General features: G+C 40.8%; 1 protein-coding gene across 7 annotated transcripts in view; it reads left to right on the plus strand.

Moving 5' to 3' along the window:
• Positions 1-25,438, plus strand: part of SNX6 (sorting nexin 6) — a 203,171-nt gene extending 177,733 nt beyond the window's left edge. For all 7 annotated transcript variants that reach the window (XM_033952085.1, XM_033952086.1, XM_033952089.1 and 4 more), the window contains 2 exons: positions 6,462-6,547; positions 23,856-25,438. In XM_033952085.1, the coding sequence (XP_033807976.1) occupies positions 6,462-6,547; positions 23,856-23,909 (140 nt within the window). In that variant the 3' untranslated portion in view covers positions 23,910-25,438. The remainder of the gene's footprint in view (positions 1-6,461; positions 6,548-23,855) is intronic.
• The last annotated feature ends 375 nt before the right edge of the window (positions 25,439-25,813 follow it).

The following is a 25,813-nucleotide window of genomic DNA, read 5'->3' on the forward strand; positions in this document are numbered from 1 at the left end:
TTTCCTCGTAGGTCTTTTTGGCGTCTCTTACCGCTTTATGACACTTTCTCTGGTCGATTCTGTGACAGTTCAAGGCCTCCGTTGATTTTTCCCGTTTCCATTTTTTAAACGAGTTCCTCTTTTCCCTCACTGCATCCCTCACCTCTTTAGATAGCCAAGCTGGTTCTCCCTTGTTCTTGTTTCGCCTTCCTTTGGATATCTGCGGTATGTAAAGATTCTGTGCTTCTGTGATGGTGTTTTTCAGTAGGGACCATGCTTGATCAACTGTTTGGATCCCGGCTTTCCCCCTTTTGAGCCGTTTACTAACCATAGTTCTCATGCTGTCATAATTCCCTTTTTTGAAGTTAAAGGTTGTGGCTTGAGTCTTGATTGGTTTCTCCTTTCCGATGCCAATGGTAAAATTGATCATATTGTGATCACTTGTCCCAAGCGGGGCCATAACTTCTACGTCCGCTGTCCTTCCAGTTATGCCATTTATGACCAAGTCCAGGATTGCGATTCCTCTTGTCGGTTCTCCCACCATTTGTTCAAGGAAGCAGTCTCCCATCATCTCCAGGAACTTTATCTCTTTGCCGCAGATTGATGTTCCCAGGTTCCAGTTTATCCCTGGAAAGTTGAAGTCCCCCATGATTGTTACGTTTCCTGATTTACATCCACGGTTAATTTCCTCCATCATTTCTTTGTCTATTTCCTCTATCTGTCCCGGGGGTCGATAATAGAGGCCAATTTTTATGTCTGCCTCTTTATGTCTAGGAATCTTTATCCAGAGGGACTCTAGTTTATCTTTTCCTTTCGTCTCCCCTTCTCTAATAGACTCTATTTCTTCCTGGACATACAGGGCAATACCTCCCCCTTTTTGCCCTATTCTATCTCTTCTGTATAGTTTATATCCTTGCAGTGCTGTGTCCCATGCATTTTCTTCATTCCACCATGTTTCTGTTATTCCTATGATATCCAGTTTTTTTCTTCTTGCTAGTGCTTCCAATTCTCCCATTTTGTTTCTTAAGCTTCTGGCATTCATGTACATACATTTGAGTTCCCTATGTGCTTCTTTCGTGGACTTTTTAGTCTTCGCATCCCTTTTTGTATCATTTTGCTCTTTTTCATTTCCTCTTGTAGTTTCAGCGTGTTCTTCCCTTTTATCTGTGCAGTTGCTTGTAGTTTCCTCCTCAGGATCTTCTAATGTCCGGGCCATCAACAGGTTGTTGACTGTCGGCTCTCCCCTGATCTTTAGTTTAAAGCCTTCTCAATGGTCTTCTTCATGTTCTCAGCCAAGACTCTAGCTCCTTGTTTGGTGAGGTGTAGGCCGTCCTTTCTGTAGTACCTGCTTCTTCCCCAGAATGTTGTCCAGTTGCACACGAAGTCAAAACCCTCTTCTTCGCACCATCGCCTCATCCAGGCATTGACCGCTCTCAGTTCATCCTGTCTCTTTTCATCTGCTCTCGGTACCGGGAGGATCTCGGAGAAAGCCACTTTCACCTCCCTGACCTTCAGTTTCCTTCCGAGTGAGCGGAGTTGGTCCTTCATTTCCTCCCTGTCGTATTTCCGTCCGCAGACATCGTTGATTCCCACATGGATAATCACAGCAATGTCCTCTCCTCCTGCGCAGTCTATAGAAACATAGAAAGATGACGGCAGAAAAGGGCTATAGCCAGTGTTCACGCTAAGCTGCGCTGGCGTGCGCTGGCGCACAAAATATTACATCGCAGCGCACAAGTTTCACGTCACAGCGCACACTCGAGCGGAGGTGAGAGGAAGCGGCGGCGGTCTGCCCTGATCGCCTAAGATGCAGCAGCGGCGGCATCCCCGTAATTTACGGGGATCATGAAAGGAGCCGCCGCTGCTGCATCTTAGGCGATCAGGGCAGACCGCCGCCGCTTCCTCTCACCTCCGCTCGAGTGTGCGCTGTGACGTGAAACTTGTGCGCTGCGATGTAATATTTTGTGCGCCAGCGCACGCCAGCGCAGCTTAGCGGGAACACTGGCTATAGCCCATCAAGTCTGCCCACTCTACTGTCCCACCCCATTAAGTCAGAGTGCTACTCGACCTACGTAGAGATCCCACGTGGATGTCCCATTTATTCTTAAAGTCGAGCACGCTAGTGGCCTTGATCACCTGCACCGGTAGTTTGTTCCAGTGATCCACCACCCTTTCTGTAAAGAAGTACTTCCTGGTGTCACCACCAAATCTCCCTCCTCTGAGTTTGAGCGGGTGCCCTCTTGTGACTGAAGGTCCCTTAGGAAAGAATATGTCGTTTTCCATCTCGACACAACCCTTGACGTACTTAAATGTCTCAATCATGTCACCCCTCTCCCTGCGCTCCTCCAGAGAGTAGAGCTGCAACTTGCCCAGTCTTTCCTCGTATGAGAGACCCTTGAGTCCGGAGACCATCCTAGTGGCCATTCGCTGGACTGACTCAGCTCGAAGTATATCTTTACGGTAATGTGGCCTCCAGAATTGCACACAGTACTCCAGATGAGGTCTCACCATGGTTCTGTACAGTGGCATTATGACTTCAGGTTTACGACTGACGAAGCTTCTATTGATACATCCCATCATCCGCCTTGCCTTGGATGAGGCCTTCTCCACTTGTTTGGCAGCCTTCATGTCTGCACTGATGATTACTCTCAAGTCCCGTTCTTCTGAGGTCGTAGCTAGTGTTTCTCCATTCAAAGTGTATGTTCTGCATGGATTTCTGCTGCCGAGATGCATCACCTTACACTTCTTTGTGTTGAAGCCCAGCTGCCATGTTGAGGACCAGTTTTCCAACTTGATCAGATCCTGCGCCATACCATCCGTGAGATCGCTTTCATCTACTATATTACACAACTTGGCGGCGTCGGCAAACAGCGCTACTTTTCCCTGAAGCCCTCGGGTCAAGTCCCTTATGAATATGTTAAAAAGGGATGGTCCCAGGACTGAGCCCTGCGGCACTCCGCTAGTCACCTCCGATGTCTCAGAGAGGGTGCCATTGACCACCACCCTCTGAAGTCTTCCACTCAGCCAATCATTGACCCATGCCTTTAGTTTCTCACCTAACCCCATCGATTTCATCTTGTTTAATAGTCTACGGTGTGGGACACTGTCAAACGCTTTACTGAAATCCAAGTACACTATGTCCAGAGACTCTCCCGAGTCTAGCTTTCCTCTAACCCAGTCAAAGAAGCTGATAAGGTTGGATTGGCATGACCTGCCCCTAGTGAATCCATGTTGACAGGGATTCCTCAGATTCCCCTCATCCAATATCGTGTCTAATTTACCTTTGAGTAGAGTTTCCATGAGTTTACACACTATTGATGTGAGACTTACTGGTCTGTAATTCGCAGCCTCCGCTCTGCAACCCTTTTTGTGCAGAGGAACAACATTGGCAGTTTTCCAGTCCAGGGGTACTCTCCCAGTACTTAGGGAGAGATTGAAGATCATGGCTAACGGTTCCGCCAAAACATCGCATAGCTCTCTGAGCACTCTTGGGTGCAGATTGTCTGGCCCCATGGCTTTGTTCACCTTGAGTCTTGACAGTTCTTTGTAAACATCAGCTGGTGTGAACTCAGACTTCTGAAATGGGTCATCCATGCTTTGCTTTGCATCCTGCCGAGGCCCGTGCCCTGGTGCCTCACAGGTAAAGACTGAACAGAAGTAATCATTCAGTAGTTTGGCTTTATCGGAGTCAGTTTCCACATAATTCCCGTCTGGCGTTCTAAGGCGTACTATCCCGTTTGTGTTCTTTTTCCTGTCGCTAATGTATCTGAAGAAGGATTTGTCCCCTTTCTTGATGTTCTTCGCTAGAGATTCTTCCATACGAAGTTTGGCCTCCCTGACTGCTGTTTTGACCGCTGCAGATTTTGTCCTGTATTCAATTTTTGCTTCTTTTTCCCCCATGCGTTTGTATGATAGAAATGCTCTTTTCTTCTCCTTGACGAGGTACGATACCTCATCTGTGAACCATTTGGGTTTCCTTTTTCTTTGTTGTTTGGTTACCGATTTTATGTAGCGGATAGTTGCCTCATGAAGGGTCGATTTCAAGGTTGACCACATAGCTTCCACATTATCAGTTACTTCTTGAACCTGCAGCGTCTGGTAGATGAAATCTCCCATGCATGCGAAGTCAGTGCCCCTGAAATTGAGTACCCTTGTTTTTGTTTGTGATCTAGGGAAGCCTTTCTTAAGGTTAAACCATACCATGTTATGGTCACTGGTGGCTAGCGTCTCTCCCACCGAGACGTCTGAGATGCTTTCCCCATTGGTAAGTACCAGGTCCAGGATGGCCTGGGCCCTAGTGGGCTCTAGTACCATTTGTTTGAGCCGTACTCCCTTCATGGATGTTAATATCCTCCTGCTGTCACAAGTTGTCGCTGATAGTGTTTTCCAGTCTACATCAGGCATGTTGAAGTCTCCTAATAGAACAGCCTCTCCCCGTAAGGTGATATTCTCAATGTCTTCAATTAATTCTGCGTCCTTTTCCTCCGATTGTCTCGGAGGTCTGTATACCACACCAAGGTACAGGCATTTTTCTCCACCTCTGGCCAAGTTTACCCAGATGGATTCCCCAGTATTCTTGACATCTGTGATCCTGGTTGTCTTAATGTTCTCTTTGATATAAAATGCTACCCCACCACCTAACTTACCCTCTCTATCTTGTCTAATCAGGTTGTATCCTGGTATGGTTATATCCCACCCATGAGAGTCTGTGAACCATGTTTCGGATATTGCTACAATGTCTATGTCTGCATTGACTATTTCTGTTTCTAGTTCTAGATCCTGGTGATCCTGCTGGCCACGTCCTTCACTTTTGCACCAGGCAGGCAGGTAACCAGTCTATCCTCTCTTCCTCCTGCAGTGTGGCTGTCCACATTTCATATGATGGAATCTCCAACTATGATCCCTACCTTCCTTAATTGGGGGTTCCATGGGGGTCGTAAGTCGGTATCCATGGCATAAGTCCTATTTTCCTTCTTCTGTGGTACATCCCCAGATGGTCTATCATCTCTGCTGAGTGTGTGGACATCTTCAGCCTCCGTTTCTACCTTCCCATCAATTGGATTGGCTCCTCCTTCCATATTGCCTAGTCCATCCTCCTGGGTTGCTCGAGTAATGATCTCAAGCCCTGGGATCTCCACAAGCTGCTGGTGGGCTTCTTCAATGAATCTCTCCAATTTCTCAATCACTTCGCTGTTGCTGGACTCCACCAGCAACTTCTCCTGCATTCGGTTTTCTTCTTTCATGGCGAGGAGTTCTTCCAGTTCCGTCACAGTTCCCTCCAGCAACCTGACTTGCTGTTTCAGGCTGTCCAACTCCTTGCACCGACTGCAAATATATGCCGTAGTCCCTGAGGGGAGGTAGACATACATATTACAGCCGATGCAGAAGACTGGAAAGCTCATCTTCTGGCTTCTGTGCGTGGTCATAACCTTTACCCCTCCAAACTGCCTGTGTTTAATGAGTAAATTGTGTGAGTCCTATTTCTTGTTAGCTGTCCTTCTGTGCCAGTCGTCTGTGTGTGTATAAAACAGATTGTAACTTACGATTTGGGATTTTCAGTCAGTTTGCCTTGCTTCCTGGCTCCTTCTCAAGACACCTTCACAAAGGCGCTCTCGCTAAGGCGAGCGCCTTTTCCGCTCTGGCTGTCATATACACTAGGTACGCCACTGAATTTGATGACCCTATTCTAACTTTACTGTTAACGTAGGTGTTGTGTCTCCCCCCCAACACACACAGTATAAAGAATTTAATTAAAGTTGTATTAACATCAAGAAGCTTTCAAATGACATTATAAGCAAATATTTTTAATACATTGCTAATTATTACCTGCATCTTTACCTAAACTGTTTTGCCCTAGCTCTCACTTTGATCTTTATCTACTACTTTTTTATTTTGCTGTAGTGCAATCACACAGGTCTCTTTCAAGGCTCAGTAACACCTCTCCATAAATTATGTGGAAGAGGTTGAAGTGGGGATCACATCTATTTCATATCCTCAGTGAGACCTCAGGAAGGAACCTAGTGATCAAAACTTTCTGGCACAAGTGTCAGACCTTAAAAAAAAGGAAGTCATATTGAGCATTGGAAAATAATTAATAATAATTAGCTAATAAAAATAGTATACATTTCATTTTCCCTGCCTGGCTACTTTTTCATGCCACCCAGCTGGAAAAAAGTTCTGGGGAGAACACTGATATATGTAAACTGCTTGGAAAGTGTAACCACAAAAAGATGGTATACAAGTCCCATTCCATTTCTCCTTTCCCTTTCCAACCTCAGTTTCTACCAAAATTTCCTTCCTTCCTGAGGAAACTATCCACCTCAAACCTCAGCCAACTGGACAAACTGCAGACCTCACAGCATGATGGCTGAAAGATCAGTTCCACTTAGATGTGGCAAGACATAGTCAGCTGAAACAATTAAATGTAAATATTTTGGGTGTGTATGTAAAACTGGCTTTAAGATTATTTATTTCCTGTCCAGAACTTATAGACTTTAAAACAAGAAGAGTTGCTGCATTCCGAAAAAATCTTGTGGAATTAGCAGAATTGGAACTCAAGCATGCTAAGGTGACTTACATGTTTACTTTTTGTAAGAGTAGAGTGCTCTATCTTTTTATTTTTATTAAAATAAATCTTCAGGTATTTCCTGTCTCATTTAAAATCTTTTATTAAAATGGAAATACATGCCAGCACACTCTGGTCCATTGAACAGATTTGTGCTCAGCTTTTATATAATGTGAATGTTCATCATCTCCTGAAACACAGATTCAAGTATTACCTGATTTCTTGTACTCACTGTGTACTGAGAGTTATAGAAGAGCTTCCGTGCAGTTCAAATCAACAGTCTTTGACAACGATGTTACACACCTGTAACAGGAATTCTTTGTGGACAGCAGAATGCAACAGCCACACACATGGGTAACATAGCTGATGGGACTGATTGGCCCTTGTCCCATAACCCAGAAATCTCTGAAAGAGGTTCTGAGCATGCTTAGCAGTTCTGTCCTTATTTGAACCTCAAGAGTGTCAGTTCAACAAAGGGAAGGGCAAGATTGTGTGGCTTTTGTATCCTTCTGTCCATGGAAACATCTGTTACAAGTGTGCAGCATTCCTTTCTCCATGGACAATCAGAATGTACAACAGTCACACACATGGAAATTCACAAGCTGAAGGTTCCTTTATATGATTTGTTAAATTGCAAACTGATACAAAAGAAAGAGGAAGCATGTTGAAGCCATTAAAAGTGGCAGAATTTATTACAGCATTAGCAAATGAACAATCAGAAAAAAATGTTTATTGATATATAATAATGTTTTGCAAATATATATAGGGGAAAGACCATGTTCTGCTTGACAAATGTCTGCGATAGAAACAGAATATAAATGAGCCAGACATGGCCCTCAGTCTATAAGCAGTAACTCTTGGTGGATCTGAAACAGAATGTAACTGATAACAATAAATACAATCTGCTAACCAGTTAGATAAAGTTAGCTGTGAAACGGGCAATCCCGGATTATTGGGATTTGTTTAAATAAATAACTGTTATGGACAATTTGGTTTTGCAATTCATTGAAGATAAAGCTGAAGAGCTTTTCCACCATCCAAAACATGTAAGTTGAATTAATTTGGAGTGAAGTGAAGTGCGAAGGAGGCAAATGTTTGGATAAAACTATTGGTTGATGTAAATGGAAACTACAAACCACTTTAGGGAGGAATTTAGTAAGCATCCTTAAAACAACTTTGGGCAAGATTCACTAAGCAAACCAATTGTGTACCGATCGGTTTGCGACCCCTTTGTGACCTGATATCCCTCCGACCCAATTCACTAACCTCGTGGCTGATCACCTCAGATCCGATTCCAATCCGTGTATACAAATGAGGGGAAACTGAGTGCAAAGTAGGAAGGGCAGCGATTCACTAACAAAAAGTAGGCACATCGACTGGGCTGGACAATCCAAAAACAAGCGACTGCTCAGGACAAGTCGCTTGTGTAAAAGCCCTACTCTCTGCCCCGATTCTCCTGCTCTGGCCACCCTGCTCTCTGCCCCGATCTCCTGCTCCTGTCAGCCTCGATCTCCTGCTTCTCTCTGCCCCGATCTCCTGCTCCTCTCTGCCCCGATCTCCTGCTCCTCTCTGCCCCGATCTCCTGCTCTGACCGCCCTGCATTTGCCCCGAATCTCTCCTGCTGCCCCGATTCTCCTGCCCTTCCCCGTTCTGTGAGCGAAAAAGTAAAAAAAAAAAAGATTTTTTGCTGCTCTGCCGGGCATAGAGGGCCAGCGCATTCACAGACCATCTACAGGAACTTAAGAAAGTTCTGATGGCTTCTCTGACTGATCTTTTCAATGAGTCTGTAGAGTCGTGAGTGGTACTGGAGAACTGGATAAGGGTGGATGTGGTCCTTCTCCACAGAAGTAAAAGTAAGGAAGAAGTAGGGAATTACAGGCTGGTAAGTCTGACTTTTGTGGTAAGCAAATTAATTGGAACACTTTTAAAACAAAGAAAGGTGAAGTTTCAGGAATCCTGTGGATTATAGGACAGGAGGCAACATGGATTCACTAGAGGTAGGTTTTGTCAGACAAATCTGATCAATTTCTTTGACTGGGTGACCATAATTGGATAGAGGGAGTACGCTAGATGTGGTGTATTTAGATTTTAGCAAAACCTTTGACAGTGTTCCACACAAGACGTCTAATGCATAAACTGAGTTTCCTCAGGATGGGTCTCAAAGTGATGGGCTGGGTTAAGAATTGGTTGAGTGGAAGACAACAGAGGGTAGTGATCAATGGAGATCGCTCTGAGGAAAGGATGTTAACAGTGGTGTGCCTCAAGATTCGGTTCTTGAGCCCGTTGTTTTTAACATTTTTGTAAATGATATTGCTGAGGGGCTGACTGGTAAGATTTGCCTCTTTGCGGATGATACCAAAATCTGCAATAGAGTAGACATCCCGGCTGGTGTGAATAACATGAGGAAGGAAAGACCTGGCAAAGCTTGAAGAATGGTCTAAAATTTGGCAGCTAAAATTTAATGATAAGAAATGCAAGGTCATTCATTTGGGCTGCAAAAACCTGAGGGAATGATACAGTTTAGGGGGTGAAAAACTTAAGTGCACGATAGAAGAGCGGGACTTGGGTGTGATTGTATGTGATGATCTTAAGAGGGCCAAAGCTAGAAGGATGCTAGAGTGCATAGGAAGAGGTATGGCCAGTAGGAAAAAGGAGGTATTGATGCCCCTGTATAAGACTTTGGTGAGACCTCATTTAGAATATTTACAATTCTGGAGGCTGCACCTTCAAAAAGATATAAAAAGGATGGAGTCGGTCCAGAGGAAGGCTACTAAAATGGTGCGTGGTCTTTGTCATAAGGCGTCAGCCTGAATGTTGTCTACTCCTGCCACATGAACTGTCAGCAGCGCTAGGAGATGAAGCTCAACCCAAAGAAAAAGAAGGTGGGCTTCCTGAGCCAGAAGCCATAGGACTGCTTTTGGAACCTCCCTGGTGATTGACTTAGACTCTGCCATCGCATTGCTGGAGAAGACCCTGACCGCTTGTCCCTCCAGAGTCTTCTGCAATCTCATCAGAGCTAGTCAAATGGCTTGGAGCTCTAACTGATTGAAGGACCACTTTCACAGAGAGGGCATCCAACTCCCCTGAACAGTGATCTCTCTAGCCCTAAGGCTGACATCGGACAGCACCAAGATCCAGAAGGCAATGTGTAGCAGTATGCTCCCGCAGAGCAATTGTGGGAGATGCCACCGGTCCATGCTTGCTCGGCCTCCAGAGTCCAAGGTAGATAGGCTTGCAAGGCATCCCTGTGTCAAATCCAGAAAGAGAGCAAAGCATGCAGAAGAGGACATCTGTGTGCCCTCGCCCAAGGAGCCACATCTAGTGGGGCAACCATGGATCCCAGAAATTGAAGATAAACCCATGCCAACGGAGTCGGCCACTCTAGAAGGGGAGAAACTTGGGCACACTGTTTCTGCCGGCAGGCTACTGATAGATAGACACTACCCGCAGCTGAGTTGACGAGAATTCCCAGGTATTACAGCTACTGCATGGGGGGCGTGGCTTGGAGACGTAATGAGATGGTCGGGTGAATGAATTGCTCCGTGGTAAAAGGCTAATTGTAAAATAAGCTACAAAATAATATCACAAATCATCTCAAAAGGGAAGAACTGAAGGCAAAATGGCATCGGGTAAGCTGACAAAAATTGATTCAGCGGGAGTGAGCTTAGGAAGTAATAAAAGAACAAAAATGGAGCCGGCAACCCCCTCAAAGGTTCCATTGCCAATGGAAGAAATTGAAACTAAAGATATTTTTAAAGAGCTCCGACAAATTAAAGAGATAGTGTTAGAAAACGCAAAAAATATTCAAGAGGTCAAAGAAGAGATTGAGAGTCTTAATAACAGAATGCAGATAGTTGATATTAAGGTAGATCAACTAGAAAAACGAGTTGAACAGGCAGAAACAGAAATAATACAATACAAAATGGACCGTAAAGAAATAGAAATGCTAAAGAGAGATCTTGAAGACAGAGAAAGAAGGAATAATTTAAGAATTATTGGGGTGCCGGAGAGGGTAGAATAAAATGACCCTATAGCCTTTCTTGAACAATTTTTGCCTAAAATTCTACCACTTAAAACTAAAACTAAATTCCCACTGGAGCTAGAAAGGGCGCACAGGATCCCGACAAAAAGGAAAGATAATCAAAAGGGACCGCGTCCTTTAATTTTTAAGCTGCTCCGTTACCAACATGTTATAGAAATTATTAAGCTGGCAAAAGAGAATAAGAACCTTAAATGCCAGGATTCAAAAATTCACATAGTGCCGGACTTTGCGAAGACAACGGCTTATAAAAGGAAAAAGTTACTTGAGCTATGCCCACAACTAAGGTCGATTGGAGCTAGATATGGTTTAATGTACCCGGCAATCATGCGGGTCACTTATGCAAATAAAACTAAATTTTGAGGATCCAGGAGTTTCTGGATCACTGTGATCAGCCCATGCCTACATGAACTATGATTACGTGAATTGCGTTTACATGCAATAGGATTGATTTACTTTGAAAGTTGGGATTTTTTCTTCTTTTCTTAATTTTGTTCACGTTCTGTTATAGCTTAATTGCAAGGATTATATAGAATTAATGAGATAGGGGCTTTCCTCTTTGGGAAGTTACAGTTTGAATTTGAACTGATTTGAAATACTGGTAAAGATACATGGAAGTATGAAGAAGTAAGATTCTATGATTGCAACATTCCACAAGCTGCAGTTTTCAGCGGATATTGGAGATCTTGAACGTTCTGCTGTGTCAGCCAGTTGATATTTGAGATCTGTTGCACTGACATTGGACTTGAATTGGCATGAAATAAAAGTCAGACAACACAGATCAAAAGAGAATGGCTCTAATTCCTGGAATAAAACATGCAAGATAATTTCTAATATTGAGTTCCAAAGGAATTTTTCTGTGCTTGATAAGACTATCAAAAAGATAGAACTGGCTGGTTTCTTTTGTCATTGCAGAGAAAAGTTCAGAGAGGAATACTGCAGTATCATCAAAGAGCAAAGGTACAATATACTGTAGTCAGGTTAAAGAAAGTCACTGATAAGTCACTTCTTCTAGCTGAAAATTATCTAGCAAAAACTGTCGTAATACAGAGCAAGAAGTAAAGCAATAACAAAAAAATAAATAAACAAAAATAAACAAAAAACAGACTTTTGTGCTTATAAACGTGAGTGCTTCGAATTGTAACAGTTTAATACAGAAATCTATGAACATCGGGAGATGGAATTCGCTATTAGAAAAAGGAAATATAAACCTGAGACAGAAATTGTAAACTGGACTTCAGAAAAATAACTTGGATATGGACGGAGTGTGTGGCACAGTGGATGGAGCTATGGCCTCAGCACCCTGGGGTTGTGGGTTCAAACCCCACCGCTGCTCCTTGTGACCCTGGGCAAGTCACTTAATCTTCCATAGCCCCAGGTACGTTAGATAGATTGTGAGCCTGCCGGGACAGATAGGGAAAATGCTTAAGTACCTGATTGTAGAACCGCTTAGATAACCTTGATAGGCGGTATATAAAAACTAATAAACTTGAACTTGAACTTGAACAAGAAGCGTGCGGTAATGTGATTGATAGAAAATGAATATGCTTAGGAACAGATACAACTAAAGTTTGTGAGAGAAGCTTGAAATGCTCAAAGAAAAGTACTTTCTGCTCAAGGGAAAATACGAGCTGACCTGGAAGAAGAGAGAGAAGATGGAAGGAGTGTTGGATATCATTATTGTGATGATGGCATTATCCAGGCCTCTGGAATAACCACTTTGTCAGGATGATGCAATAGTTTAGAAGGAAGGAATAAATAATTTATTTTGATCCCTTCTCTTTCTTATCTGTTTGCTTTTAACGGAAATTCCGTCCTTCATGTTTTTAAAGTGTATATTGTTAACTCTTCCTGAAATCAAATTTCAAAAAATGCTTTCTGGTATTATTTTATTGGAGTTTGATGTGTATCTCAATACAGGAATGTATACTATGGGAAAGTTTTTGTTTGGATCCTTAACTATTCTATTCTAATCTAATATAATAAAATGCTAGGCCGCGCATGCGCACTCAAAAGTCGTGTTCCATGATCCGTCGCGGAAACACGACTGCGCATGCGCGCCCCTGGCTCTCACTGTGCACTATGCTCAAGCTGCCGCCACGGCTCCTCTCTCGAACTGCAGCAGTATCGAGAGAGGAGCTGTGGCGGGGGCTTTCAGGACAGAATATGATTACCATGTTTCTTTAGGCAGCCCCGGTTGTTTACTTGGATTCAATGTCAGCATTAGGGTTCACCGGCCACCAGCCGTGAGAGCCGGGTGAGGAAGGCCGCCGCAGCCTTGCGGCTAAGTAGGGGGACAACAATCGCGCTTTTGCTCAAGCCGCCGCCATGACTCCTCTCTCGAATCGCACCAGGATCGAGAGAGGAGCTGCGGCGGGGGCTTGAGCATAAGCGCCATTGTTGTCCCCCTACCTAGCTGCGAGGCTGCGGCGGCGGCCTTCCTCACCTGGCTCTCACGGCTGGTGGCCGGCGAACCCTAATGCTGACATTGAATCCAAGTAAACAACCGGGGCTGCCTAAAGAAACAAAGTTTCACGGTGCTTGGCCCGCCAAACAATTCCTGCCGTTGCCAAAATTTGCCCCACCGTTCCTTCCCTTCCTCCATCAGGTACAGTTCAGCTCCGCCTATGTTAAAAGGAGCTGCTTTGAAATTGGAGCCCTGCCGCCACCGTAACACGTTTCCTCTGCCGCGGTCAGAGAAGGGGCGGGACCAAGGCAAAGGGGAAAGTGCTACGGCAGTGGCAGGCCTCCGATTTCGACGCGGCTCCTTTTAACATTGGTGGATTCATTGCACCTGATGGAGGGAGGGAAGGAAAGGTGGTTGTGCGCTGTTGAGCCCCTCTTTGCCCTCAGACCCTCTCCTAACTGCTCCCTCCTGTCTCAGACCACTGGGGGGAGGTGCCTGTCTTCAGCTGCAGGGATGGAGGGAGGGAAGAAGAAAGAAGGGGCCCTGGCAAACGAGTTATCAAAAGCCAACCATAGCCTGGGACCCCTACATGGTATGAATAATGACCAGACAACAAAAAGTACGAAAAATATTTTATTTTCTGTTTTGTGATTACAATATGTCAGATTTGAAATGTGTCTTGAGGGAGGCTGCCGCCGCGACTTTGGACAGACGGGCACCATTTTCGTGGGAGCCAGCCTTTGGAGAGGCATGGGACGCGGGGACGAATGCGGGAAGGGCTGCCGCTGCGAAGGGCTTTGGTGGGGGAGCCAGCCAGACCGCGAGTGTGGGGACGTTGTAAACGCGGATTGGTCAAGGAGCCGCCGCTGCCAAGGCTTTGAAATTGCTCTCCCACCGTCACTCCCTCCCGCCCCGGCTCTGCCTCTGCCCCTGCCCAGGTTCAAAAGCAGGAGAGGCGGTCATCTAGCACCCGTTAATCTAACGGGCTTAAACACTAGTAGTTAATAAAATAAAAGAATAACCATTTATGTGATAAGGAAATTTAATATGGCAGCTTATAGCTTTATTTATTATAAATCAACATTAAATTTTTGTGACAAATTAGATTGTAGAAGAACTCATTATACAGGATTTCAAATATAGGAGATAAAATAACAAGCAAGGGTAATGATTGATTTGGTATAGATAAAATATTGCATAGTTATGTGGATTAACTAAATATGCTGGATTGTGGGTAATTCAATGATTGAGAAATATTTCATTTAGTATTCAATTAGTACTGTTGATATAAGAATAGCAGAAAAGAATCCTATTAATTTGTGGAAAATCTGAATTTTATAAATTTTTATGAAATAGATATAAATTAATAAGGCTTGTAGTTGTATTATGATTTAAGTTTAATATACGCAAAGATTTTATATAAGTCAAATATGGATTTTTAGATGTTAATCTGATTTATTAGTAACTAGCTGATGCCCCGGCGTTGCACGGGTATTTAATTATAGCAATAACACTGTAAATGGATTCAAATAAAGATACTTTATAGTGGTGAATGAAATTATTTTTTTACAGCTTTATAAAAAGTACAATATTCAAATTATAATGTGAAATATTTGACAAAATGAATACAATACAACAAACACAAAACTTGATTATAAACAACATTTTTAGTTTCACCTCCAGGAGCAAGAACATATAAATTCTTGGGTGAAGAGACCCCCAGAACATATCACCCCAGGTAGTGAGGGATCTGCATACCAAGTTTCGTTCAAATCGGTCAAGCTGGTTTTGATTTACTGTGAGAATGGCAGCTGTTTACATTTTTTCCATTGACATGAATGGGTGAAATATGATTTTCTGTTTGTAGCTCCGCCCATGTGTGCAGGTGGGCCGCGATACCCCCAGAACATATCATCCCAGGTAGTGAGGGATCTGCATACCAAGTTTCATTCAAATCGTTCAAGCCGTTTTTGCGTGATCGCGGCACATACATACATACACACATACATATCTCCGATTTTATATATATAGATTAACCTTCATTAGTATAGTTCAAAAGAGGGGATTAAAAACTAAATGGATTTTATATAATATGTGATTCACACTACAGTATTGGATAGCTTATTATAATTAATTAATGATGTTTCTGGATTTAGCCTGAAGGGAGTTTTTCATCACCTGATTTTACATGTGCGTTTCCAAGTTTTCACTTTTAATTTGGGAGGGTTGGGAGGGGCTGGGATGGGGTATTGTAGGGGGGTTTAGGCTAAGTTTTAAGATTGGGGAAATGATTATATATAAATTATTCAGTATAAATGAATTCCTGGTTATCTATATGTATTATGATTAAATAATATAATGGATTTTAAATTTTTTTAATTAAATGTTAATGGCCTTAACCATCCGATTAAAAGGAAAAAAACGTTATTATACTTAAAACAACAGAATGCGGATATCTGTTATATCCAAGAGACACATTTGTCTGCTGTAGAGTCGAAAAAATTAGAGGGCAATTGGGTAAAGCCTTGCTTTTTTGCCCCTGCTGTAAGTAAGAAGGCGGGAGTAGCCATTCTGGTGAATAAAAAATGTACTACAATGTTTAAAATGATGGCTTCTGATCCTGTAGGGAGATGGTTACATGTAGACATGAGTATGGGCAATACTACTATGGTGCTGTTTAATGTATATGCCCCCAATTCGAACCAAATTGAGTTTTTTAAAACTCTACAACAATTAATACTGCCACTGGCTGCTTCTAATTTAGTAGTGGCGGGGAATTTTAATGCTGTTATAGATCCTTTAATGGATAAGAAACCTAGTAAAATTGAAATCATTAGGACTAGATAATTTTGTACAATCTTGTAACTTGAAAGATAGATGGTGAATACTTCATTTTAATGAGAGGGAATTTTCTTTTTGTTCCCATATTCACAAATCTTTTTCAAGAATAGATTATATTTTCATTTCAGATCAACTAGTACAACAGACTACACAAGCATCCATAGATCCAATTATTTTGTCTGATCATGGTAGGGTGTGGGTTGAATTCAAATTTATTGATCAAAATGGTAGTAGACCAATATGGAGATTTGATAATACATTGCTTGTGGATCCAAAATTATGTGAAGAATTTCAATTAAAAATTAATGATTACTTTCAAATTAATAGCACAGAAGAAATCTCTATGGAAATCTTATGGGATGCTTTTAAGGCAATAATAACTCCTTCAAAAATATCTTGTGCACCGCACTCAAATACCACAATATATATAGGCTGCTGCTCGAGCCTCAGTTCTTTACATCTCATTCAAAAAAACTTTTTCATCTCATTCAAAAAATTTTTTGTAACTTTTATAATAAAAGAATATTATTATGGAACTCAAGCGTTCCCAGTTGTACTGCCATTAGAACACATCTCGGCGTATAACCTTAATGTGAGCTATCATCTTTCCTTCTTATTCTTTTATTAATCTCTTTAAATTTTATTTTACTGAAACTTATTTGCTACACCTGTTTACTACAAGAATCTTCTTATATCATTATTGTAATAGTACTTAGCTTGTGAGTAGATACTACACAGCCATCTAGAAACGACGGAAGATCTCCGTTTTGCTCTCACAATTTACCACAGAGCTTCTTCAGGAGCACTATAGTTGATTTTATCAGCACTAAACAACAAAGAATAAAGAATAAAATCACTAAACATGTACACTATTTTAAACCAATTTTTCATTTACTTAAAACTCTAACCATTATTGAAAACTTCAAGGGTCAACCTAAGGTTACCTCATCCTATTACAGTCTACATATTCTAAGCTTTCCTGAATACTTCTATTTTATTTTATTATATTAATAAAATTACATATTATTTTTAAATATCATTCTGTTTTTACTTTTACTATATAGATGGTTAAACCTTTGCCCCCTAACTTAACATTATATCAAAACACGCCCGTATCACTCTACTTTTGTGATTACATATGGCCACCCAAAACATTATTAAGACTCCATTACACCCATTATCATTACTATAGCTCTCTAACTTTATCCGCATCATGCTACAACCCTAAATCAAACCAACCTTTTAATAAAACGTTGTCATATAGCCAGTTCAAAGACTCCGAACTCTTTATCCTCGCTTAAAATTTGAAAGCGTCTTTCGTCACATCCGGGAATAGTCTACCGGACGCGCTTACCAACATCCTCTAAGAATCCTGTTTTATACATTTAGGGCCATAACTCACTATTACCTGATTCGATTAAAACCGGAACTCGGATAGAGGTATGCATATGAGGAATTCATTGATTTAAATAATGCTTTTAAGGCAACCATGAGAGGACAAATTATTTCATTTTCAGCATATATTAAGAAACAAATAAAACGTCAGTTTTCTAATTTGGAACAAGAAATTAAGGTCTTAGAATCAAAACTGATTGAAAAATGGGAACAATCTACGTTGCAAACTCTTTTAAAAGCTAAATGTAAGTATAATGAGATTTCTTCTAAATTGGTAAGGAATTATTTATTTTCTCAACAAGCCTTGTATTATGAAAGCTCAAATAAGGCGGGAAGATTATTGGCAAATTATCTTAAAGCAAAAAAAAAAAAAAAAGACAAAGATAATTGCAATTAAAGATGAAAAAGGAGATACATATTCTCAAATTGGTCCTATCTTAAAATAATTTTTTAATTTTTATAAGCCCTTTATTCTTCTGAGCCTTATTTAGATAGAGAAAAAGATAGTTTAGAATTTTTAGAATAAATTAAGGGTCCAAAAATTCCTGATCATATAAAAAGAAATCTAGAAGTGCCTATATTTTTAAAAGAATTACAAACAGCGTTGAAATCCCTTAGAGTAGGGACCGCTCCAGGTGGTGATGGTTTTACTGTAGAATTCTATAAATCATTTCAAATTACCCTATTACCTCATTTATTAAATTTATATCAGGCTCAACTAACTAAAGGTTGCATTTCAGGTACTATGGCAGAATCGTTAACTATTGTTTTACCAAAGCTAAATAAAGATCCTACATTGGTTTCAAATTACAGGCCTATTTCTTTAATTAATGTAGACGGAAAACTTTTGTCTAAACTTTTGGCTTTACGTTTGGCCAAGGCTCTCCCTTATATAGTTGATATGCACCAAATAGGGTTTGTTGCTCAGAGACATTCTTCCAATAATACCAGGTTGGCTTTTCATATGTTATATTTAACAAAAGCCATGAAAGATCCGACCTTTACTGTATCCTTAGATGCAGAGAAGGCCTTTGATCAGGTGGAATGGACCTTCATGTATCAGGCTATGGATTGGTTTGGTATAGGTCCAGGATTTGTACAAATGGTTCAAACATTGTATAGCTCCCCTGTTGCTAGATTGTATATTAATAATAATTTCTCAGTGTTTTAATTTGCAATGGGGGGTTAGACAAGGTTGTCCCTTGTCTCCTTTACTTTTTGATATAATATTAGAACCCTTGTTATTAGCTATTCAGCAACTGAAGGAGATACAGGGTATTCCGAGTTCTGGTCGGGAATATAAAGTCTCTGCTTATGCAGATGATATACTGCTTAATTTGAGGAATCCTGGAACAACCATTCCATATTTGCTTGAATTAATAGCGAAATTTGGGAAATTTTCAGGTTATAAAATAAACTGGAGTAAATCAGAAGTTCTTCCTCTAAATGTACATTGCACAAAAGGTTTATTTGATTCATTTCCCTTTTTATGGAAAGAGGAAGGAATAAAATATTTAGGTATTTGGATAAAAAACACGCTAGAAGAAACAATGAAAGTGAATGAAAAATCTTTATTACAGAAGGTAACAGAATTGTGTGAGCAATGGAATCCTTTACATCTGTCTTGGTGGGGGAGATGATGATTTTGCCTGTGATTTGTTACCAAATGGGTATGATACCAGGTTTTTTTCAGGGGTCTTTTTATAAAAAATTAAATAGTATTCTTACAAAATTTGTTTGGCTTGGTAAAATTGCTAGAATTGCCTTAGTGTCTTTACAAAAGCCAATTGCAGAGGGAGGGATAAATTTTCCCAATTTCTATAGGTATCATCAAGCCTGTATTATGCGCCAGGGTATGTATTGGGTCCTTCCAGAGCTCATGAAAAAGCTCCCAGACTGGTTGTGGTTGGAATGGCAGCTCTTGTTTCCTCTCAGGCTCAGCCATGTTCTTAGTATCAAAATGCCTAGAGTGTATAAAGAAAACAGAATATTAATAGATACATGGAAAACTTTACGATATGTCATTAATTTAACACCTATTCCAATTTTTTGAGACCGTAAACGAGCAAATTGATAGTGGGAAGCCTGTGGACATAATATACTTGGACTTCCAGAAAGCGTTCGACAAAGTTCCACACGAAAGACTTCTCAGGAAACTACAAAGCCATGGCATAGAGGGAGATATACAAAGATGGATAGGCAAATGGCTGGAAAACCGAAAACAGAGAGTGGGCATAAATGGGAAGTTCTCCGACTGGGAGAAAGTGACTAGTGGTGTACCCCAGGGCTCGGTACTTGGGCCGATCCTTTTTAATATTTATATCAATGACCTGGAGGAAGGAACATCCAGTGAGATCATCAAGTTTGCAGACGATACAAAACTATGCCGGGCGATCAGATCGCAGGAGGATAGAGAGAAACTCCAGAGCGACTTGTGTCGGTTAGAAACATGGGCGGAGAAATGGCAGATGAAGTTCAATGTGGAGAAATGCAAGGTAATGCATTTAGGCAATAAAAATAAGGAATACGAGTATACAATGTCAGGTGCAACTCTGGGGAAGAGTGAACAAGAAAGGGACCTGGGTGTACTGATAGATAGGACCCTGAAGCCGTCGGCACAATGCGCAGCAGCGGCAAAGAAGGCAAATAGAATGTTGGGCATGATAAAGAAAGGAATCTCGAGTAGATCGGAGAAAGTTATAATGCCGCTTTATAGGGCAATGGTCAGACCACACTTGGAATACTGCGTCCAACATTGGTCTCCCTACCTAAAGAAGGATATAAAACTGCTGGAGAGGGTGCAGAGACGAGCAACAAAACTGGTGAAGGGTATGGAGAGACTGGAATATGAGGATAGACTTATAACACTAGGATTGTTCTCCCTTGAGAAAAGGAGAATGCGTGGGGATATGATCGAGACCTTCAAAATACTGAAAGGAATCGACAAAATAGAGCAGAGAAGATTATTTACACTGTCCAATTTGACACGGACTAGAGGACATGTAATGAAGCTAAGGGGGGACAGGTTCAGGACTAATGTCAGGAAGTTCTGCTTCACTCAGAGAGTGGTTGACACCTGGAATGCCCTCCCAGAGGAGATTATTGCGGAATCGACCGTCCTAGGCTTCAAGAGCAAACTAGATGCATATCTCCTTAAGAGAGGCATATAAAGATATGGTGGACTATAAATTACGCCAGGTGTACACCTGGCGGGGCCTCCGCGTGTGCGGATCGCCGGACTTGATGGACCGAAGGTCTGATCCGGAGATGGCAGTTCTTATGTTCTTATGTTCTTAATTCAAAAATCTACGAATCAAACTATATGGCTGAACTCCAAGATTCAAATTGGCGGGTTTAAGATTGTCTGGAAGTATTAGATAAAAGCAGGTATATGCACGTTAGATGATGTTATATCTAATGGTAAACTGCTTGATTTTTCACAGTTGCACTATTACAATAAATTTGGTCTTGATAAATCACAAAGTTATAGGTGGTTGCAACTGAAGCAGGCTATTCAGGCAGGGTTCCCTGAATGAAAAAAATCTTAATAATCAATTTAGTTTAGAGTTCTTATGCTTTCAGGCGGACTTCCTGGGACACCAGGCCGCACAGTGGTACAAATTAATATCTGGATATATGAATAAAAAACAAAAAACTGGACTTAGAGACATTTGGAGCATTGAGATTAAGCATCAAATTACTGCGTCTCAATGGCCACAAATTTGGTCTTGGAGGATAAAATGTACAATGTCTGCATCTATGAGACAAATGTGGTTCTTCCTGTTGCATAGAGCATTCTGGACCCCTGTTCGTTTACAAAAATTAGATTGCTCTAAGTCTAATAGATGTTGGCATTGTCATCTCGAAGCAGGGACTTTGGATCATCTATTGTTCATTTATTTTGGCTTTTTGGAAATCAATTTGGGGCCAAATAAATTGCTTGCTAGAGAATATACTGATTCTGACAGGAGTTGCCATTCAGCAAATAACGTATAATTGGAACAGATTGAATTATAGTTTTTGGTGGAGTTCAGTGTGTCATATTTATAAAATGGAAAGAGCATTAGCTGTTCAAAAAGGATATTTTAATAAATTTCAGGATGTGTGGTGGCCATTAATAAATTATTGTAATGAATAGATATCATTTTTCCCTGATTAACATAAATGAAAGAAGGGGGGTTGATTTTCATTATTTGTTATAAAGGTAAGGAAATAATTTATTATATGTATTATTTGATATTAGAATGGTGGATGGGAAGGGGATAAATCTTATTTAATGAGGAAATTTGTAGAATTTCAAGTGATGTATTAAGTTAAAATGTTGTTACTTTCTGTGCACTTGATGTAAAATATAAAATGAATAAAGAATTTTTTTTTTTTAAACCCAGCTACTGCATGATCGTCAGTCAGATGGCTTTTTTTTTTTGCATGTAACTTGCCACGACAGCCATCACCTTGGTGCAGGTCCAGGGCGCTGTTGCCAGCTCAAAAGGAAGAGCCAGAACATGAAACTTCAAAAAGTTGCAATGGACCAGAAGAATAAAGTAAATGTGCAAATATGCTTCCGTGAGAACCAGAGAGGCAAGAAACTCCCCTGGGGCCACTACTGCAATGACTGCCTCCATTTGAAAGCGTGGAACCTTGAGAGATGGATTCATGAGCTGAAGATCATCTGAGCCTTTCTGGGCATGAGAAAGTATGTAGAGTATCTGCCTGAGCCGGAGAGGTCGGGTGACCTCGGCTCTGAAGCTTGAATATCCTGCCAACACTGAACAGTGGCTGGAATCTTGAGCGCCATGACCCGGCGATCAGTAAGAGATTCCACAAAACAATCTGGCAGAGACTGGGCAAATTCCAGCTTGTAGCCTGACCGAAGAAAATCTAAGACTCATCGGACGTAATGTGCATCTAGGCGGAAAAACAGACTTAGAGGGATTTTTGTATACTGCCTTTGTGTAGTTTTACAACCACACTCAAGTTTCAAGTTTATTCAAGTTTATTTAAAATATCTGATTTGATGGCAAAATACAATGCGATTTACATTTAGTTAAAAATTAAGTTAAAATAGAAAACAAGACAATTAGTACTATTTTAATAAAATAATACGTTTGAAAAAGGGAGGAGAAAAAAAAGCAGTTTACATACAGGTACTTTAAGCATTTTCCCTATCTGTCCCGGTGGCCTCACAGTCTATCCTAATGTACCTGGGTCAGTGGAGGATTAAGTGACTTGCCCAGGGTCACATGGAGCAGCACGGGGTTTGAACCCACAACCTCAGGGTGCTGAGGTTGCAGCTATAACCACTGTGCCACACTCTCCTCCACTGACCTCCTATCTGAAGAGGAGCATCCCTCGGCCTGGCGCCATTTTGCCTCTTCAGCAGGGGGCACAGAACTGGAGGGAGGAGGTGTGTCGTTTGGGGGTGGGAGACATTGAGCATCTCTCCCGCTGCCGGTGGTGTGTGTAAGTTGGCGGCGGGAAACACTGGGCATCTCTCCCACTCCCAAAGGGGGCTATAATATATGCGCTGAAGAAGCGTGCTTTTACTACTCCAACTAAAAAATAAAATAGATGACAGTTTATGATTCTTCATGTAATTTTTTATTTTTTTATTAGCCACAGTCAAAACACACACCACAAGATGCACTTTTAACAGTGCTGTCACTGTACTGGCACCCCTGGACTAGTTGCTGATTTTTGTTGCCAAAAGCTGATGTCGCTCTTGGAGAATGGCTTGACGATTTTTAAGAATCCACTGGAGTGCTCATTTCATTATTGAAGAGGCCATTTGCATGGCAGTGTCAAAGACTGTTAGAAAGCTCACTAAAGACCAAGATAAGCCATTTTGATAATCCGTCGCTAAAATGCATGCAGGCTAAACCGTCTGGAAACCAGTTTAGTGACTGCACTAGTTTTGAGAATCTGGGTCTCAGAGGTTTTTGTACTGTGGGACAAGGGATGATCTATATTGTCATCTATATTGTCACCCACATGTGTGGCTGTTGAATATCCTGCTAGTTCATGGAGAAACCAGGGAAGAAGGAGGCAGCCTGACAAGTAGATGTTCTCCTCCTCCTTCCCACATATTGACAAAGAAGCAAACTGATATTGTCTGCTGCTGAATTATTTGCCATGGGGAAGGGAGTTATGACAAAAACATACAAAGGAGTTAAACCTGGCTGGAGAAAGGGAGGTCAAGTTTAATTAGTAGATTGGGTGGTGTCAAGCTTGAAGCATGGAAGAGCCAAGCCTTCACCTAGGAGAATTTAATTTGTCGTAAAAAGTTACAAATAAAGCATGCAAAATTTTAAAATACTATGCCCGGAATTTTCAAAACTTTTATGCAGAATTTTAGATTTTCTTGCTCAGAATACCCTTAGGTCCTATAGATCATATTTTGGGCAAGTGATATTGATTGAATAATTGCTTACTGGAATTGTAAAGTCATCATGTCATATGTAAAGAGAGAGGGGGTTAATGATTCATTAAATGTTTGACATAACTGGCTTCCATGTAAAACTATTCAGTAGTGATTGACAGGCAGTTGAAACTTAGATAAGATCTAGTCACTTATACTACAGTTGTTATAGGAAAACCATTACTACTGTTCTTTTTTCCTTTGTTTACAGGGTAACTTACAGCTACTTCAAAGTTGCCTGGCAGTGTTAAACAGTGATACATAGATAGCTTGTCATCCTTGCATTCCCAAGGGCTGCTCCATAGCTGGCTTTTGGGCATTTTCAGCTCATTAGAGAAATACAATGAACAAATGCAGGCTCTTCCGTCCTGGAAGAAGGAAAACAAGCAATGAAGCCAGTTGAGATTGGATCTGGAGCACATGAATTACTCATGTATCCCTACACATATTCACATGTACTTTTATTTAATCATTGTATGCTTTACCTTTTCAAAAACCAAAATTTGTGTTTATTTTTGCTGCTTCTTTGTGAGGATAACTAATATTGGGTCTGTATTAAGAGTAACATTATGGAAGCAGACATCAATTTTTAATTGATTGAAGAAATCTGTATAAAGCCGGTATGATTCGTGTTGTTACACTATGAAGAGTTGCTTGGTAAAAGGACTGCAATACAACGCAAGTCCTCACTATACGAGAATCCAGGCACCAAACTTTGTGTCGGGGACCCTAAGAGAAGCTATACAAACAATTGCTACTAAATAGTACTGCACAGTAAAAGTGATTTTTGATTTTGTGTTGAAAAGACAGAAAACTCTGTGTATCTTTACATATTAGTAAGTTACTCTTCCAAGCATGAATGGTATTACACAATTTGACACTAGTGTCAATAATATGACGCAGGATGCAAAATGATTCATTATGATCTAAAAAGCATTCCTTTGATTTTCTTTCAGAATGCCCCATGAATGCTTCTTAACATCATAGAAGCAGTCCCATAATTTTAGGTTTAGAATTGCTTAGCCTGGCAGTTCCTAACCCTAAACATGCACGTGCGCCTATTGTTAGTGGGAGTATCTTGCTAGGAGTCCATACTGCACTATATACAATACAGAACAATTATACTTCACTCCCTCTCAGCTTTCACACTATGAGTGCTGGCTGTTTTTCAGATCATCATTGCCAGGGACACTTAAAAATGTGTGTCTTCTGTTATGCTGCACCACACTCCTACACTCCTGCTTTGCCTTTAAAAGAAAAAACAAAAGTGGGCCTGGGGAAAACCAGGTAAGTCTTATTTGAAAAACATGAGGGTACCATTGTATAATGATGGGGAGTGGGTCAAGATAAGAATGAAGTGTGAAATCTAGTGTACTTCTCTTAGCAGGAAATGGCACAGTTCACTTCAGATCCTCTTATATTTCTTCTGGTAGTGTATAGGGAGATTGTTGACAGCATTCCTTGCTAAAACAGGGAAATTATTTTATTTTAAGTGGACCCTTCTGGTTTTTCCTTGTCTTTCAAAGACAATGGGAAAAAGAGAGAGACTTTATATGCCTCCATTAGCTCTCAAAGCACAGTATACATTGTCCTCCTTTTTCCATATACTGATTTTAAAATGTTCTAATTATATATATTTTTTTTTAATATCAAACATTTCATATAAATTTTCAAGTAAACCTGTAATATCTTTAAATATAATTTCAGAATAAAAGCAAATGCATTATTATGTTTGCCTTAACTTGTAGATTAATTCTAATGATTGTAAAATAAACTGTGAAATCAATTTTTAAATTACAGTGTGATAGTATTGTATCTGTTGGATGATCAAGGAGCAAAAGGGGCACTCAGAGAGGGAAGATAAGGCTATAGCACAGAGACAATGAATGATTTGCTTTGGTCTTTACAAAAGAAGATGTAAGAGATCTACATGAACCATTAATGGTTTTCAAGGGTGACATTGTGGAGGAACTGAAAGAAATCTTGGTAAATCTGGAAGATATCCTAAACCAAATTGACAAGTTTAAAAAGTGAAACCAAAAAACAAGATAAACTGTGGAAACAATTATCTTGACGTAATAGTTTATTTGAAATCTTCACAAATAAAAGCGATGGATCCATACCACATTTACCCTGTGTGTTACACTGATTCATTATCTGTCTGCATCT

The sequence above is a fragment of the Geotrypetes seraphini genome, chromosome 7, assembly GCF_902459505.1.
Source record: "Geotrypetes seraphini chromosome 7, aGeoSer1.1, whole genome shotgun sequence".
In the NCBI taxonomy this organism is placed as follows: domain Eukaryota; kingdom Metazoa; phylum Chordata; class Amphibia; order Gymnophiona; family Dermophiidae; genus Geotrypetes; species Geotrypetes seraphini.